At 40.5% G+C, this 15272-nt stretch overlaps 1 protein-coding gene across 2 annotated transcripts in view; it reads left to right on the top strand.

Moving 5' to 3' along the window:
* The window catches only part of ATL3 (atlastin GTPase 3), a 93077-nt gene that overhangs the window by 69966 nt on the left and 7839 nt on the right, over window positions 1-15272 (top strand). For both annotated transcript variants that reach the window (XM_075837214.1, XM_075837213.1), the window contains exons 6-12: window positions 444-500; window positions 2899-2991; window positions 4836-4974; window positions 5169-5296; window positions 13472-13528; window positions 13616-13687; window positions 14470-14901. In XM_075837214.1, coding sequence (XP_075693329.1) covers window positions 444-500; window positions 2899-2991; window positions 4836-4974; window positions 5169-5296; window positions 13472-13528; window positions 13616-13687; window positions 14470-14901 — 978 coding nt within the window. The remainder of the gene's footprint in view (window positions 1-443; window positions 501-2898; window positions 2992-4835; window positions 4975-5168; window positions 5297-13471; window positions 13529-13615; window positions 13688-14469; window positions 14902-15272) is intronic.

Below are 15272 nucleotides of genomic sequence, written 5' to 3' on the forward strand. Positions count from 1 at the left end.
GGAGAAAAGGCTCTGAGATGTAGTAAACGTTTCTTGTGAAATGCTGGAGAAATGTTATTACATGGTTATAATTATTGATGTTACGCTGGATGCTGTCACTTTTTTTTCTTTTCTTTTTTTTAATCCGATCCTTTTTATTTGATTATCAAAAAAGCAGGATAAACATGTACCCCACTGCAGACAACCCTACCCTGCCCGCCTTCTGGCAGTGCAAACCGTATATGTAGAGTATAAGAATCACAAAATATACAAATGAAAAATATCACAAGTCGATATGAAAGATAAAACATAACTCCAACATGAATTGGCAATCAAAAATTCCCGACCTAGTGTGATATACAGGGGTACATAATGTAAAGTATCAGGAAAAGGAATGACTAGATGGAAAGTGGTGAACATTTCTTACAGTCCTCCTTATGCTGTTTTTTTGTTTTTTTTACCAGCTCTTTACGGAGTATGGACGTTTGGCTATGGATGAGATCTTTTTGAAGCCTTTTCAAGTGAGTCACTTTGTAGTGTTTACAGTAAAATAATATAACTGCTCTGCACTAATAATCTATGGTTAAAATATATTTTGCCGTGAATCCTTCTAACACAAAACTCGCACTTACACATGCAACTTCCAGGTGACCTGGTACGACAAACCATGTTGTCCCTACATACTGTGTTTGTGTAACCTAAGAATCAGCATATCTGCAATGTATCTAAAACTAGAGAAGGGGATGCTGTATCTGACATGTGTAAAGACCCCTATGTAATTTATCAATATTTTTTACACGGGTTTTCTGGCATAGACATGTCGCAAAGGTGCCCAAAAGTCGAAATTTGCGATGCAAATTGCGGCTTTTGGTCTTTTTCTGCCACCCTCACCACTTTTGTGGGAAAGGGGCGTGACCTTGGAAACTGGCCTGGCCACAGAGGCCCAACATATTTATTATAATGTACGCAAAAAAATGAATTTACTATGAAAATCTACACCATGCTCGGCCCCTACCTTGCCTCTCCCCGATTAGACTACTTTCCCCTCCCCAATGGGCATTAAAAAAAAATAATAATAATAATGTAATTAAGATAAATAATAATTATACTCCCCTCACCGCTTCTCTTCTCTGGGTGCCCTCGTCACTTCAATGTGCCTCATACAACGAATTGATGCTGAGCAGCATCAGAACGTTGTATGCGATACAGCTCTGATGTTGAAGTGCTGCATCGCATTTAAGGCCCTGATGCTGCTCTGTATCAGGACTTTGTACATGTGGGACTGGAGTGTTGAGGGAGAAGAGGAGCATTTGAGTATGTGGTGGTGTGTGGTTTTTTTAAATATTTGATACGGGGGATGGATGACGCATGGCTGCAATCGTAGCGCCACCATTGTGGCGCACGACCTGGCCGAAATATGCAGCTCATTTATCAAGAGGCTTTTGCAGTTTGCGCTAACTTTTCCTACTATTGTGACTGGTGTGTGAAACACCCATAGTAACATGGTTGAAAAAAAAACTATGTCCATCAAGTTCAGCCAAACACAAATGAAGGTTGTCACCTTGTTCCGGTCTCAATACACTGATGTTTACATCTCCCTGGATACATATTACAAATTCTGCTGTTTAACCTTCGCCTTATACATTGCTTTGATTCTTCCTGATTTCCAACATCCTTTTTCATGGAAATAAGTTTAGGCTTTTTTTTTAGTTATTTTACTTTTTACATGTAAAATAATGACAATAAAAGCAATTGTGCTAGGAGCAGTAACCCATATGCATAATTTATGGAGCAATTAACGCAATATACGCCATTACACAAGAACCTTTACAATAAAATGGGAAAGCTGTCCTCCATGGAAACGCTTTCTGTCTATGTTATCACTTCGTTCAGCCTTCTCAAGGATGTGAATCCAAATCATTATCCACATAAAAGTACACAGAGGATCGATCGATCGATCGATCGATCGATCATTCATTTTCCTTTGTTTCAAAATAAGTGTATTGATAGCAGTGTATTTACTTTCCCAATGGCATTAAAAGCTAAAATAAATTGAACTTTATTTCTTAATGCACTCAAATGTGCTTTATTTTATTCAAATAAGAAATCAGGATTAAAAAAAAAAGCCTTGTTTTATATGTAAAAAAAGTGGTGCTATACTTTTACAAAGATATATTAAGGCAGATTTGCTTTCTACTCCGCTGAAGTAAGATGCGCCAGATTTATTAAGAGGCGCACACCTCTTAATAAATCTGTTGCATCTTTCTGCTAGCCGTGCGCCACAATTACGACCAATTACAGCCTTGCGATGACAATTTGGGTCGCACGGCTGGGCCACATCCCTCTCTCCCGCCTCCCCAATCAGATCTAAAATAAAAAAATGTTCTCCCCTCACCCTTTTTGCTTCTCCCCCATGGATCCTCTCAAACTTCCACATCAGGCCATGGCACATACAAGGTCCTGATGCCGAGCAGCATTCTATGTGATTCAGACACGCACCACAGAACGTCCAGTGTCAGTGCTTCATCGCATATGAGGCCCTGAGGCTGCTTGGTATCAGGACCTTGTATGCGCCGCGGCCTGATGTAGGAGCCTGAGAAGATCCGTGGGTGAATGTGGAGTGCTGAGATGAGCAATTTTTTTTGGCCGTAGATTTCCGCTATATTTTACACCAGTTTCTGGTGTAAATATATAATAAGTGTCGGGCCCTGGGTGACCAGATTCCCTTTTTACAAAGTTCTGCCCACTTACAAAAGCGATGAGAGCGCTGTAAATGGCCCAAAAGTCGAAATTTTTTCTGCAAATTGTGACTTTTTAGTTGTTGTTCAACGTTTCTACACCAGAAAACTCTAGAAAAGTTGATAAATTCCCCCCATTGTTTAATAATTAAAAGTTAGTTGTATTTCACTCTTCTTTTAGACCTTGATGTTTTTGGTTCGCGATTGGAGTTTTCCCTACGAGTATCCATATGGAGCTGAGGGAGGTGATAAGTTTCTAGAAAAGAGATTACGGGTAAGTGTTGTTCCCAAGGTTCTGTACAATTTTGCTGGTTTGAAATAATTGACTCCATATCCGTCTCTGACTGATATGTCATATGGCCTACATACTACAATTATCAATCAACATCTGGCCATCATAAAATTTCCTTTGACTGCATTCACACAGTGCATTATGGCCCTTTATGAACGTTGTATTTAGCCATAAACACTATAGGATCCCATCAAGGGAATGTTGGAAAATCTGACAGGTTTACACGCGTACTGGGATCCAATCTCATTTTTAGAGCTAAATATATGGTTTTTACAGAGAGCCATAACACAAATTATTTGGATGCAGTTTTATTGACCGCAATGGTTAATGAGACATCTACCTTTTTATGAGCTTTTTATATCCTGCCAATAAAGACTTTTAAGGTATTTACAGATTATTGTAAGTTAGGGTGGTTTTGGAGGTGACCCTTTTTTTTAAAACTGTTTTTATATATCTCCATCAAAGCTCCCCGTCCTGTTCAGCAAATCCAGCTCCTCACTAGGAAATGATCCAATATAACAAGCTAGACGTGGTAAAACACTTGATCGAAAAGCTTGTAAACATCAGACATAAAAGACATTCTCCACATGGCTACTCTAGATTTACAAGGATGCCGAAGACTCTTAATGCACGGGGAGTGTGCAAGGCTTATATTATATACCAGTGATTTATAGTTATATTGGTTGTCCTAAGTGGAAGTATCTGCTTTTCTTCACAGAATAAGACTAATTTAATGTGCAAGTCCCATAATAATTCCTGAGCCATAGGGATATGCTATATGTGTAAACTATATAAATATTGTATGCATATTTTAATTTATTACAGTGGCGTTATCCTTTATCTGCATAATAAATTGATAATTTTCCTCAATATGTAAATGTGATTTTTTTAAAATTAATTAATTTCCCTCTGCTTGGTATTCATTTGTTAATTAAAAGAATGTGGCTGCGTCCTAAACATTATCAATTAACCCATAAGTGCACATGGACATTTAGGCATGTGAAGGGGTTAATGCCAGCTGTTTGAATGTAGTGGGGTCAATTTAAGCATCAATGGTAAATTAGTATATTGTAGTGGTTAATACCGCCATGCCTGCAGGTCTAGTGCATTGAAAAGGCTTATTCCAGCATCCTTGGTAGTCTTGTGTTAGGGTTTAGGATAGTGAAGAGGTGAATGCCTGCATCCCTAGTGGTCTAGGTTAGCGGTAAATACCAGCATATCTAGTGGTCTAGGTTAGTGAAGTGGTTAATTTATAATTTCCACCCTAGGCTCCAGCTCTGTATCTGCAGCCCCTGACAGGAGGCTAAATGCTGTGTTCTCATCGCATTAATAGAGATCGGGGCTGGGGACTAGAGAGGATTGTGCGGCAGCCACACAGCAGGCGGAGTACTCCACGATCAGGCGGAGCGCTTCATGAGCAGACAGAGCACTTCATGAGCAGGCATAGCCCTTCATGACCATTAATTAAGGGAAGGGTCTGGCAAGTGTGGAGTTGTCCTAGTATAAATTGAATACATCCTTAGAATGTATGTCATTGGTTTCCTGTAATATTTCAATAAACTAAGAGCAATTTTTATGGGATTAATGTTTTGGTGAGACTTTTTGCTTGGTAGAATAGATACAACTAATGTCACTGAATCATAGTTTACATGTCATGATGTAAATTTGTTAATATCAGTACCAGATATAAGCTTCCAATCTGCGATACATCTCCGATACTTGTCAGAAGATGACAGGATGTTTTTGCTGTCTTGTTTTTCGTGCCTTGTTAAGATAGAGGTTTATCAGAAATGTAACCCAAAAATCTAAATACCATTTCCCATCAGGTAAAGGAACATCAGCATGAAGAGATCCAGAATGTACGTAAACACATTCACTCCTGTTTCACCAATGTAAGCTGTTTCCTTCTACCACACCCTGGGCTCAAGGTCGCTACTAGTCCTCAGTTTGACGGCCGTCTCAAAGGTTTGTTAAAATTTTAATTAATGACTTATATTGTTTATTCTCCTTCTTTGCATAGCCATTGTGTTGATAACTGTGAGAGCTGGACATCTTATCTCATGGTGCTTTTGGCAGAGATTGGTGAAACAATGCAGTAGTATTGGGGTATTGTGGATCTTCTTCAGTTTATCTGACATATAGCTTTGCATTTTTTCTAGACATCGCGCCAGAGTTCACAGAGCAGCTCATTGCTCTGGTTCCTCTTGTTCTTGGCCCCAAAAGCCTGATGGAAAAAGAGATAAATGGTGCAAAAGTAACCTGCAGAGGACTTCTGGAGTATTTTAAGGTAAATTTTGTGTTCTTAAAGAGGCTCTGTCAACACATTATAAGTGCCCTATCTCCTACATAATGTGATCGGCGCTGTAATGTAGATAACAACACTGTTTTTTATTTTGAAATACGATCATTTTTGAGGAAGTTATGAGCAATTTTAGATTTATGCTAATTACTTTCTTAATGCCCAACCAGGCTTTTTTTTAACTTTTGACCAAGTGGGCGTTGTGAAGAGAAGTGTATGACCCTGATCTATCAGCGTCATACACTTCTCTCCATTCATGTCCATTTGTATTTAGCACAGCGTGATCTAGTGAGATTATGCTGTGCCGTCACATACACCCACATTAACTTTACTGAAGTGTCTTGACAGTGAATAGACATCACCTCCAGCCAAGACGTGAAGTCTATTCACAATCCCGACAATTCGGTAAAGTTTGTGTGGGACTTAATCGCTGCACAGCTGTCATTCGTAGCGTCATCTCTTTACAACGCCCACTTGGTCAAAAGTTGGGCATTAAGAAAGTAATTAGCATAAATCTAAAATTGTTCATAACTTCCTCAAAAATGATTGTTTTTCAAAATAAAAAACAGTGTTGTTATCTACATTACAGCGCCGATCACATTATGTAGGAGATAGGGCACTTATAATGTGGTGACAGAGCCTATTTAAAGTGTAGCTAAAGGTTTGAAAAACTTTTTTACTTTGAAAAACAATACATTTTTGAGAAGTTATGAGCAATTTTAAATTTCTGCAAATTAGTTTCTTAACCCATTCCAACTGCATGCATTCTGTGCCTTAATGACCAAAGCAAAATGAGCAGTTTCACTATGTCTTTATTTAATTGGTTATAACATTGTAGGAATCGAATGTATCCCTACAAATTTGGTATGGTTTTTTTTCCCGCAGAAACAGGGCTTTATTTTGGTGGTATATACTATAAGTTTTATTTTTTGTTTTTCAAAATTTTACAAAAATGCAAAAAAAAAACGTTTTCTTCAATTTGTTGTGTAAAAGTTTTTAAATAAATAATGTTTTTACTTTTGCATGCCTCTAGATTTATTTCTGAATTTGAATGCTTGGATACCAAATATGTTGGTGTATGTTATTTCATGGGCACTTGGTAAGGCCTCAAACTAAAGGTGTCCAATTTGGCCTAAGGATGACTGTTTCCAAAGCTGATTTTTAGGCACCATAATGTCTTTGCAGAGGCCCTGTGGTGTCGGCTCATAAAAATACACTTAAAAATTACCCAATCTGGGAAAGAAGACCCCACAGGGTTTTTACCTATTGGTATAGTTTGTGTCTAGGCCTTTAAGATTTTTTTTCAGATCTTTGTTGAAATCTGACATAAAATATATCAAATGTTTGATACTATGTATTATCACAGACCTGAAGATATTCATCTAAGTGAGAATGAAAAAAGAAAAAAAGTTTTTCCCTACAGATGTAAAGACCCCCCACCCAGAATTATCATTGACAGGTTCACTTTCGCATAAGGAATCCCTCCCTATTTTGCCTTTCCCTAATTCAGTAATTTGCTACTGTATGGTAGGTCTCAAAGCATGGGTATTTACACAGTCCTGGTTTTGAACGGCAAAAAAAACGTGAATCGGCCTTGTTTTCGGCAAACACTGCATCTCTTCTGCGGATACCTTTGCGTCTCAGTGGCAGGGACAGGATGTAAAAAGTGACGCTCCGTGAGTCTCTTGACATCTTCTGACTCATGGCGTCCTACTTCCCCTAATTCAAATAAAAGATGTTCAATACATTTTTCTTGAATTCCACATATGTCATGGTTCCCTGGGCCTTTTTGTATATTACATAGGAATTGAAAGTAGAAACCTGCATCAGATATATTGCCACTTTCTTGTACCAGGCTCTAGTTTTCCTTTTGATCAAATAAGGTTGGAGAGCTTGGTCTGAAAGGTTGACGCCACCCATGAACCTGTTGTACTCTGTTATACAGAGCGGTTTCTGGCTGTTCGCAGTATCGCCTCTCTCTGACAGTGACCTTGGTGTCAGCATGTATAGTGCTCAGCATAAAAACCTCTCCGATCATTGCACTTAAGTGCAAGAAGTTCATCACTTGCGAAAGCAATTGATTCCCCCTTTGCCATGCGCATTGGGAGAAGTTGTGGTGGCAATCCTTTGCGGTTTCTGCGAACCGTCCCACAGGCCCCTGTTTTGTCAGCGTGAAGGCTTTTGAAAAGTGACATGCTAGAATAAAAATTGTCAGTGTACACTCTGTAGCCCTTTTGAAGGAACGGCTGCATAAGTTCATAGACTATTTTTCCACTGACACCAAGGTTCTGTGGGCATCCTGGGGGATTTATTTCACGGTCTCTACCCTCATATATATTGAAGCCGCATGTGTAACCGGTCTTACTCTCACATATTTTGTATAGCTTTAAGCCATATCTCGCTCTTTTTGATGGTATGTACTGCCTAAAACACAATCTCCCCTTAAAATTTACAAGGGATTCATCTACCCTTAAAGAGGCTCTGTCACCAGATTTTGCAACCCCTATCTGCTATTGCACCAGATCGGCGCTGCAATGTAGATTACAGTAACGTTTTTATTTTTAAAAAACGATCATTTTTGGCCAAGTTATGACCATTTTTGTATTTATGCAAATGAGGCTTGCTAAAGTCCAACTGGGCGTGTTTAAAGTAAAAGTCCAACTGGGCGTGTATTATGTGTGTTACATCTGGGCGTGTTTACTTCTTTTACTAGCTGGGCGTTCTGATGAGAAGTATCATCCACTTCTCTTCACAACGCCCAGCTTCTGGCAGTGCAGACACACCGTGTGTTCTCGAGAGATCACGCTGTGTCGTCACTCACTTCCTGCCCCAGGTCCTGCATCGTGTCGGACGAGGACACATCGGCACCAGAGGCTACAGTTGATTCTGCAGCAGGATCGGCGTTTGCAGGTAAGTCGATGTAGCTACTTACCTGCAAACGCTGATGCTGCTGCAGAATCAACTGTAGCCTCTGGTGCCGATGTGGCCGACACGATGCAGGACCTGGGGCAGGAAGTGAGTGACGTCACAGCGTGATCTCTCGAGAACACGCTGTGTGTCTGCACTGCCAGAAGCTGGGTGTTAACGAACAGAAGTGGATGATGCTGATTCGTCAGCATCATACACTCCCATTCCTAACGGCCAGCTAGTAAAAGAAGTAAAAACGCCCGATGTACACACATAATACACGCCCAGTTGTACTTTTACTGTAAACACGCCCAGTTGTACTTTTGCAAGCCTCATTTGCATAAATACAAAAATGGTCATAACTTGGCCAAAAATGCTCGTTTTTTAAAAATAAAAACGTTACTGTAATCTACATTGCAGCGCCTATCTGCTGCAATAGCAGATAGGGGTTGCAAAATCTGGTGACAGAGCCTCTTTAAGGCCAAAACTAGGCTGCGTCCTTAAGGGGTTAAAAGGGTACAAATTGATGGCCTATCCTCAGAATAGGCCATTATTAGCCGATGGGTCGGGCCCCGCCGATCAGCTGTTTTGAAGGGGGCGCAGGCCTTCAATTTTTACTGGCGTGTTTACTGGGCGTGTTTAAAGTAAAAGTCCAACTGGGCGTGTATTATGTGCGTACATCGGGGCGTTTTTACTACTTTTACTAGCTGGGCGTTCTGACGAGAAGTATCATCCACTTCTCTTCAGAACGCCCAGCTTCTGGCAGTGCAGACACAGCCATGTTCTCGAGAGATCACGCTGTGTCGTCACTCACAGGTCCTGCATCGTGTCGGACGAGCGAGGACACATCGGCACCAGAGGCTACAGTTGATTCTGCAGCAGCATCGGCGTTTGCAGGTAAGTCGATGTAGCTACTTACCTGCAAACGCTGATGCTGCTGCAGAATCAACTGTAGCCTCTGGTGCCGATGTGGCCGACACGATGCAGGACCTGTGAGTGACGACACAGCGTGATCTGCCAGAAGCTGGGCGTTGTGTAGAGAAGTGGATGATACTTCTCGTCAGAACGCCCAGCTAGTAAAAGTAGTAAAAACGCCCCGATGTACGCACATAATACACGCCCACTTGGACTTTTACTTTAAACACGCCCACTTGGACTTTTGCAAGCTTCATTTGCATAAATACAAAAATGGTCATAACTTGGCCAAAAATGCTCGTTTTTAAAAAATAAAAACGTTACTGTAATCTACATTGCAGCGCCGATCTGCTGCAATAGCAGATAGGAGTTGCAAAATCTGGGGACAGAGCCTCTTTAAGTTCATGTCAGGAGTGTAGGATTTTAGAAATTAATCTTTTAGCAAAGTAACAAAGGGCCTCAGCTTGTGAAGGCGATCGTGCCCAGGATCACTTCTTGGCGGGCTTTCTAAATAATTACTAAATTACAGGAAACTGATTAATGCCTCATACCTGCTCAGGGACATTATGGACGAAAAAAACTGGGGTTTCATAAATAGGACTTGCTGCCCACTAAGAACGGGTGGATGTTTTTTTTTTACAATGCCCATATTCAGAATGAGCCCTAAAAATTTTTTTATCCCGCGGACATTGGTAGGAACCCAGACCCTTGCATAACTACATGCAGGCTTTTCCGTCAAAAACTGCCTTGAATAAAGGTTCATCTGGTCCACATTTAATTGTAAAAGCTCATCCATACAAAAAATATGAAAAAATTGTGTGGGGCAAAATTTGTGATGTCAATGTTTATGCCCTGAGTTGACATAAATTGGGGCACCTGAGGGATAAAGTTTGCTGCAGGATCCCAATAAATTGTCGGTACTATAGGATTACTAGTTCCCGCACGTCCGCCTGTTGCTTCAGCAACAGCGGCATTTTCCATAGGGGGAGTAGTTGCGGAAGCGTCCGAAGCAGTACTGGTAGTGTCATCATAACATATTTCCGATTCTGAAGCGGTTCCGGTGTCACTGCCTGAATCAGGGCACAAAATAGCATAAGCTTGCTCTGTGCTGTAAAGTTTGCGCGCCATTCTAATACGTTTCCTCTAACAACCGTTTTTTAAACTACATTTTTTTATTATTTTTTTATAATAAATTTTTCTTTTCTTTTTATGACATTTACTATAAAAATTTAAATAAACACTAACTAAAAAAAAACGGGGTGGGGGGTTATTACAATGTAATGTAATGTATTTTTCACTGTTTCTATTCTCTCCACAGGTCTCTGTCTCTCCTCTCACAAAACCACAACTGAGAGGAGAGGTGGAGAGCAGAGGAGAGAGCCCGCTGTTTACATTCTTCCGGTGGTGATCGCTGCGATAGGGTGTTCACAGCGATCACCTCCTATCAGAGGGTCCCCTGACGTTGTCTCCAAGCCTCCAGCTGTCACCTAACAGCTGAGGTTTGGAGATATCCACGCTGCTTGCAGCATGATCTCGTTCTAAAGGCGGCGCTCTAGAATAAAGCCCACTAATGACCACCGTGAAAAGGCTTATCGGCGGGCATTATAGGGTTAATAGACAACTGGGCGTGTTTTTACTTTTTTATAAAGAGAAGTGTATGACGCTGACCAATTAGCAAAAAAAAGAAGATTTTTGAAGCAGCACTAGTCCCGAGTATGGTGCGGTGCACGCTGTCAAGCCAGGCAAACCCACTCCAGCACGATGTATATCCAAAGAAGTAGTAGGACAACAGCACACGTCTTCAAATCATCAAAGTGGTTTTATTGTCAAGACATCCACAAACGACAAGCAACGTTTCGACCCATAGTGAGTGAAGGGTCTTTGTCAAGCCTAACATTATGTCTAAAAACATCGTTATAAATGGGTGAATACAAATGATCACATGGCCCATTCCAACCAGTGAACATCGTGAATCTGGTCTCCCAGGTGAAGCATACATTAGTCTTAATGACATACATCAAATAGTTATATAATCTTCAAAAACGTGCAAAACTACAATGTGTAATACATCTTTAATACATCATCATCAATAATATAACAATCATTGTTATTACAATAGAAAAGTGAAGGAGGAAAGTTCACCACACTCCAGGTTCCAGCTACGATCACAGAGCTCTACTGTGCATGCTCAGCAATCAATCATCTCTGCTGTGCAAAAATAAAGACCAGCGTTCGATCAAAAATGGTAATCAAAGTGTGTATAAATGTAAGACATCCTCAGTCATAACAGGAATCCATCATACTGCAGCTCCATATCTGTATATTTTGAGGCAAAATTAATTCAATAATTAAAAACGTCTTCACTCTGTATAAGTCACATGTGAACAGGGCAGACGGATTAGCGTCATACACTTCTCTCCATTCATTTTTTAGCAGTACTCGCAACACCGAGTGATCTCGCGATATCACGCTGTGCAGTCACATACGCCCATATTAACTTTACCGAAGTGTCTTGTGAGCGAATAGACATCACCTCCAGCCAGAACGCGATGTCTATTCATCACTCCCGACACTTCGGTAAGTTTTCTGTGAATGACCGCACACGTGATCTCGTGTGAAGAAACAAATTAGCATAAATCTAAAATTGTGCATAACTTGCTCAAAATGTATCGTTTTTCAAAATAAAAAACACTGTTGTTATCTACATTACAGCGCCGATCACATTATGTAGGAGATAGGGCACTTATAATGTGGTGACAGAGCCTCTTTAAAGAGGATCTTTTATTAGTTGTCAAGCTGATAAATGTTTTGGGACACAATTTTCACTGGAATTAATATTTTAAAAGTTATGAGCTTATTTCTAAATATGCACGAGGCTATACTAGCCAAAGGGGCGGTAATGCTGCTTTCTTTGTGGGTGGTGTTATTTTTTGTCTCTATGACGCTGTCCAATCAGCTTCATACAGTTTATCCCCTTCCCTGTACAGCGTGATCTCTGCTTCAATCGCGAGATCACGCTGTGTTTACACTTCTGGCCGTATGTCCTTCAACACACAGCCTCAGCGCTTATCCAGGAAGACGGTCCCTGGATGAGACGCTCAATGAAGGGACTGTCTTCCTGGATAAGCACTGAGGCTATGTGTTGAAAGACCTGTGGCCGGAAATGTAAACACAGCGTGATCTCGTGATTGATGCTAAGATCAAGCTGTGCAGGGAAGGGGAGAAGCTGTATAAGCTGATTGGACAGCGTGATAGAGACAAAAAATAATGCCGCCAACACAGAGAGCAGCATTACCGCCCCTTTGGCTAATATAGCCTCATGTGCATATTTAGAAAAAAAGCTCATAACTTTTAAAATATTAAACGTTTTTGGACACCATTTTCACTGGAATTATCAGTGTGACCGCGCCTATAAGGTTAGTTAGGAGATTGGGCATTACTAAACTAGTGACAGATCTTCTTTACCTAACAAAATGCTATCCATTATCCTGTTCTATTAAATTACGTAACTTACATACAGATTATTCTGTAACTATTCTTGCTGTAAGGCTCTGTTCACATATGCGCAATGGCTTATGTTTTTAACGGTAGCCGTGACGGTGTGCCAGCTCCGATGTATAGTGGATCCAAACTGAGCTTAAAGGACCACATTGGATTATAATATGGGTCCATCAAGGCTTTGCATGTTACACTATTCTTCTCAAAAGGGACAGAAACCCTGAAAGAATACCCAATGGAAGGCCTCAAACGCAGATATGAACATAGCCTAATTTTTCAAAGATTTTAACACATGGATGCTTTAAATATGAAAAATCATAGCAGCAAAAACTTTGCAATGCGGTTTTTGACCATGAGGCTTGTAAAGGTGATGCACGGGCAGCCAAAAACTACTTTGTAAATAGCGCTAATACTATGTGTACGGGCACCCTATAGGTCCTTCAATTTCATCAGCTGTCCATGTGTCAGCATTGATTCATCAGTTAGATATGGGTTAACTGATTAAATAAATGGCACAGTATTAGGGTGCACGTTAGGGCAGTGTGCCAGTATTGTGGCGTGCTGCAAAAACATACGCATTTTTACTGCAAATTGTCACGGTTCCGCGAAGCCAAGTGCTTCACTCGTGCAAATCGTTCAGCCAAAAACAGCATCACAAAACTGCAGTAGAGCACAGTAAAACCTGAAGTAGTTTTTCCGCGCGTCAAACTGCCGCTATGTGTACGGGCACATTTCTTGTCTTTATTTTCTCACTATTGTGTGGTTTTCAGTTATAATAACCTTCTGAAGAATTAAAGTTTTGGATTATTAAGGTGATCATATCGGAGTATTTTTTTTTATTAGGCCTACATAAAGATTTATCAAGGTGAAGATTTACCCCACCCTAAATCCATGCTGCAGGTATGTCTAACGTAGAAGTGCTTGCCAAATTTACAAAATTCCCTTCATGTTGTCCTGTTCTTTTAACTTTTGCCCCTCTCTTCTTAGGCAACGGCAGAAGCCAATAACCTGGCAGCTGTAGCTTCAGCTAAGGATTTATATTACAGCAGTATGGAGAAGGTGAGTAGGCTTTGGTGTTTATTAAGTGTCACCTCAAATTACTTAATGCAACTTGCTCACTTTAGCTCTTGTAATAGTGACTATAACCAAGGGAAATTTTCCTTATAATCTCCATATTGTTTTTTTTTTATCATTACCATTTGGTTGACAGTTGTGGCTTCTAGTAGTAATACATGGTGCCAATTCAAATGAATAGGTGACCGTATGATATATGATCGTATTGAGACCACCAGAGCGGAACCTTCAATTTGCAGCGCCTTCCCGCCCTGGCTTATTACGTTTTTGTGCCTAAATTGTCCATATGGGACAAACCCTTTAATTCTAGACTGTAAAATGCTGTTCAATGGTGACAGTCTAAAGGGGGTTTTACACTGGCAGATTACCATGCAGACAAGCGTTCATAGAACGCTCGTTGCCGATAATTGCCCTGTGTAAACGGGAACCATCAGCAGATAAACAAGCAAACGCCTTCTGATCATATCTTTTTAAAAAAGTAATATATTATCGTTGTCAGCAGCACATCTCCCTGAGAGACGCGCTGCCGACGTGATGATAATGTATGGAGACGAGCGCTCGGAGTAACGACCGCTCGCCCCCATCCATATCTCCGTGTGACAGGAGCAAACGATCGCCGATCAACGATGTTTTGTTGATCGGCGCTCGCTTCACTGGCCGAATATCGGCCAGTGTAAAAGGCCCTTGAGTTTCTAGTTCTTATGTGACTTTTTTTTGTTTTGGAAAATACATTTTATTTTTGTTTGCTAAGTGTGATCTCTTATTAGATTTGTGGAGGGGAAAAACCATATGTGTCTCCTGATGTCCTGCGAGATCGACACACTGTTTGCAAGGAGGAGACACTGTCCTCTTTTGACCGTGCAAAAAAAATGGGAGGAGTGGAGTTCAGCCGACAGTACAGAGAAGAGCTGGAGAAGGACCTCGAGGAAGTGTATTCTGCTTTCTGCAAGCACAATGAAAGCAAGAACATCTTCACGGCTTTTCGCACCCCAGCTGTGCTACTGGCCCTGGTGGTGGCATTATATATGACCTCCGGTATCACAGGCTTTGTGGGGTTAAGCGTGGTGGCACAGCTCTTAAACTGTGCAATGGGATTGCTTCTCATTGCACTCCTGACTTGGGGCTACATCAAGTATTCTGGACAATACAGAGACCTTGGAAAAGTCATAGACTCCAGTGCAGATTATGTTCTAGATCAGGTAAGGTTCAGTCTGTTTTGAAATTGCATTTCATTGTAACTGTATTGTCTCAGCATTTAAATCGGCAATTAATATAAAGAATTGACATACAGTGTGGTCTGAAGTCTGAACCCTCAATGAGATTTTCTTTCATTTTCACCTGGACATAAAACCTGATACAATTTTGAAAAATGTAAAGCAATGAAAAGTAATGACTAGGTTAACTTAAAGGGAATGTGTTGCCAGCAAAACATGTTTTGTTTTTTTTTGTTAAACAATTAGTGTGTAGGTGATTTAAACATTGTTCTAATTTATTTTTTTTTTTTTCACGAGTCAGGAAATATTATAAATTGGATTCAATTTATAATATTTCCCAGCACTGGTCACTAGAT

This window comes from Rhinoderma darwinii, chromosome 9 (genome assembly GCF_050947455.1).
Source record: "Rhinoderma darwinii isolate aRhiDar2 chromosome 9, aRhiDar2.hap1, whole genome shotgun sequence".
Classification (NCBI taxonomy): Eukaryota; Metazoa; Chordata; class Amphibia; order Anura; family Rhinodermatidae; genus Rhinoderma; species Rhinoderma darwinii.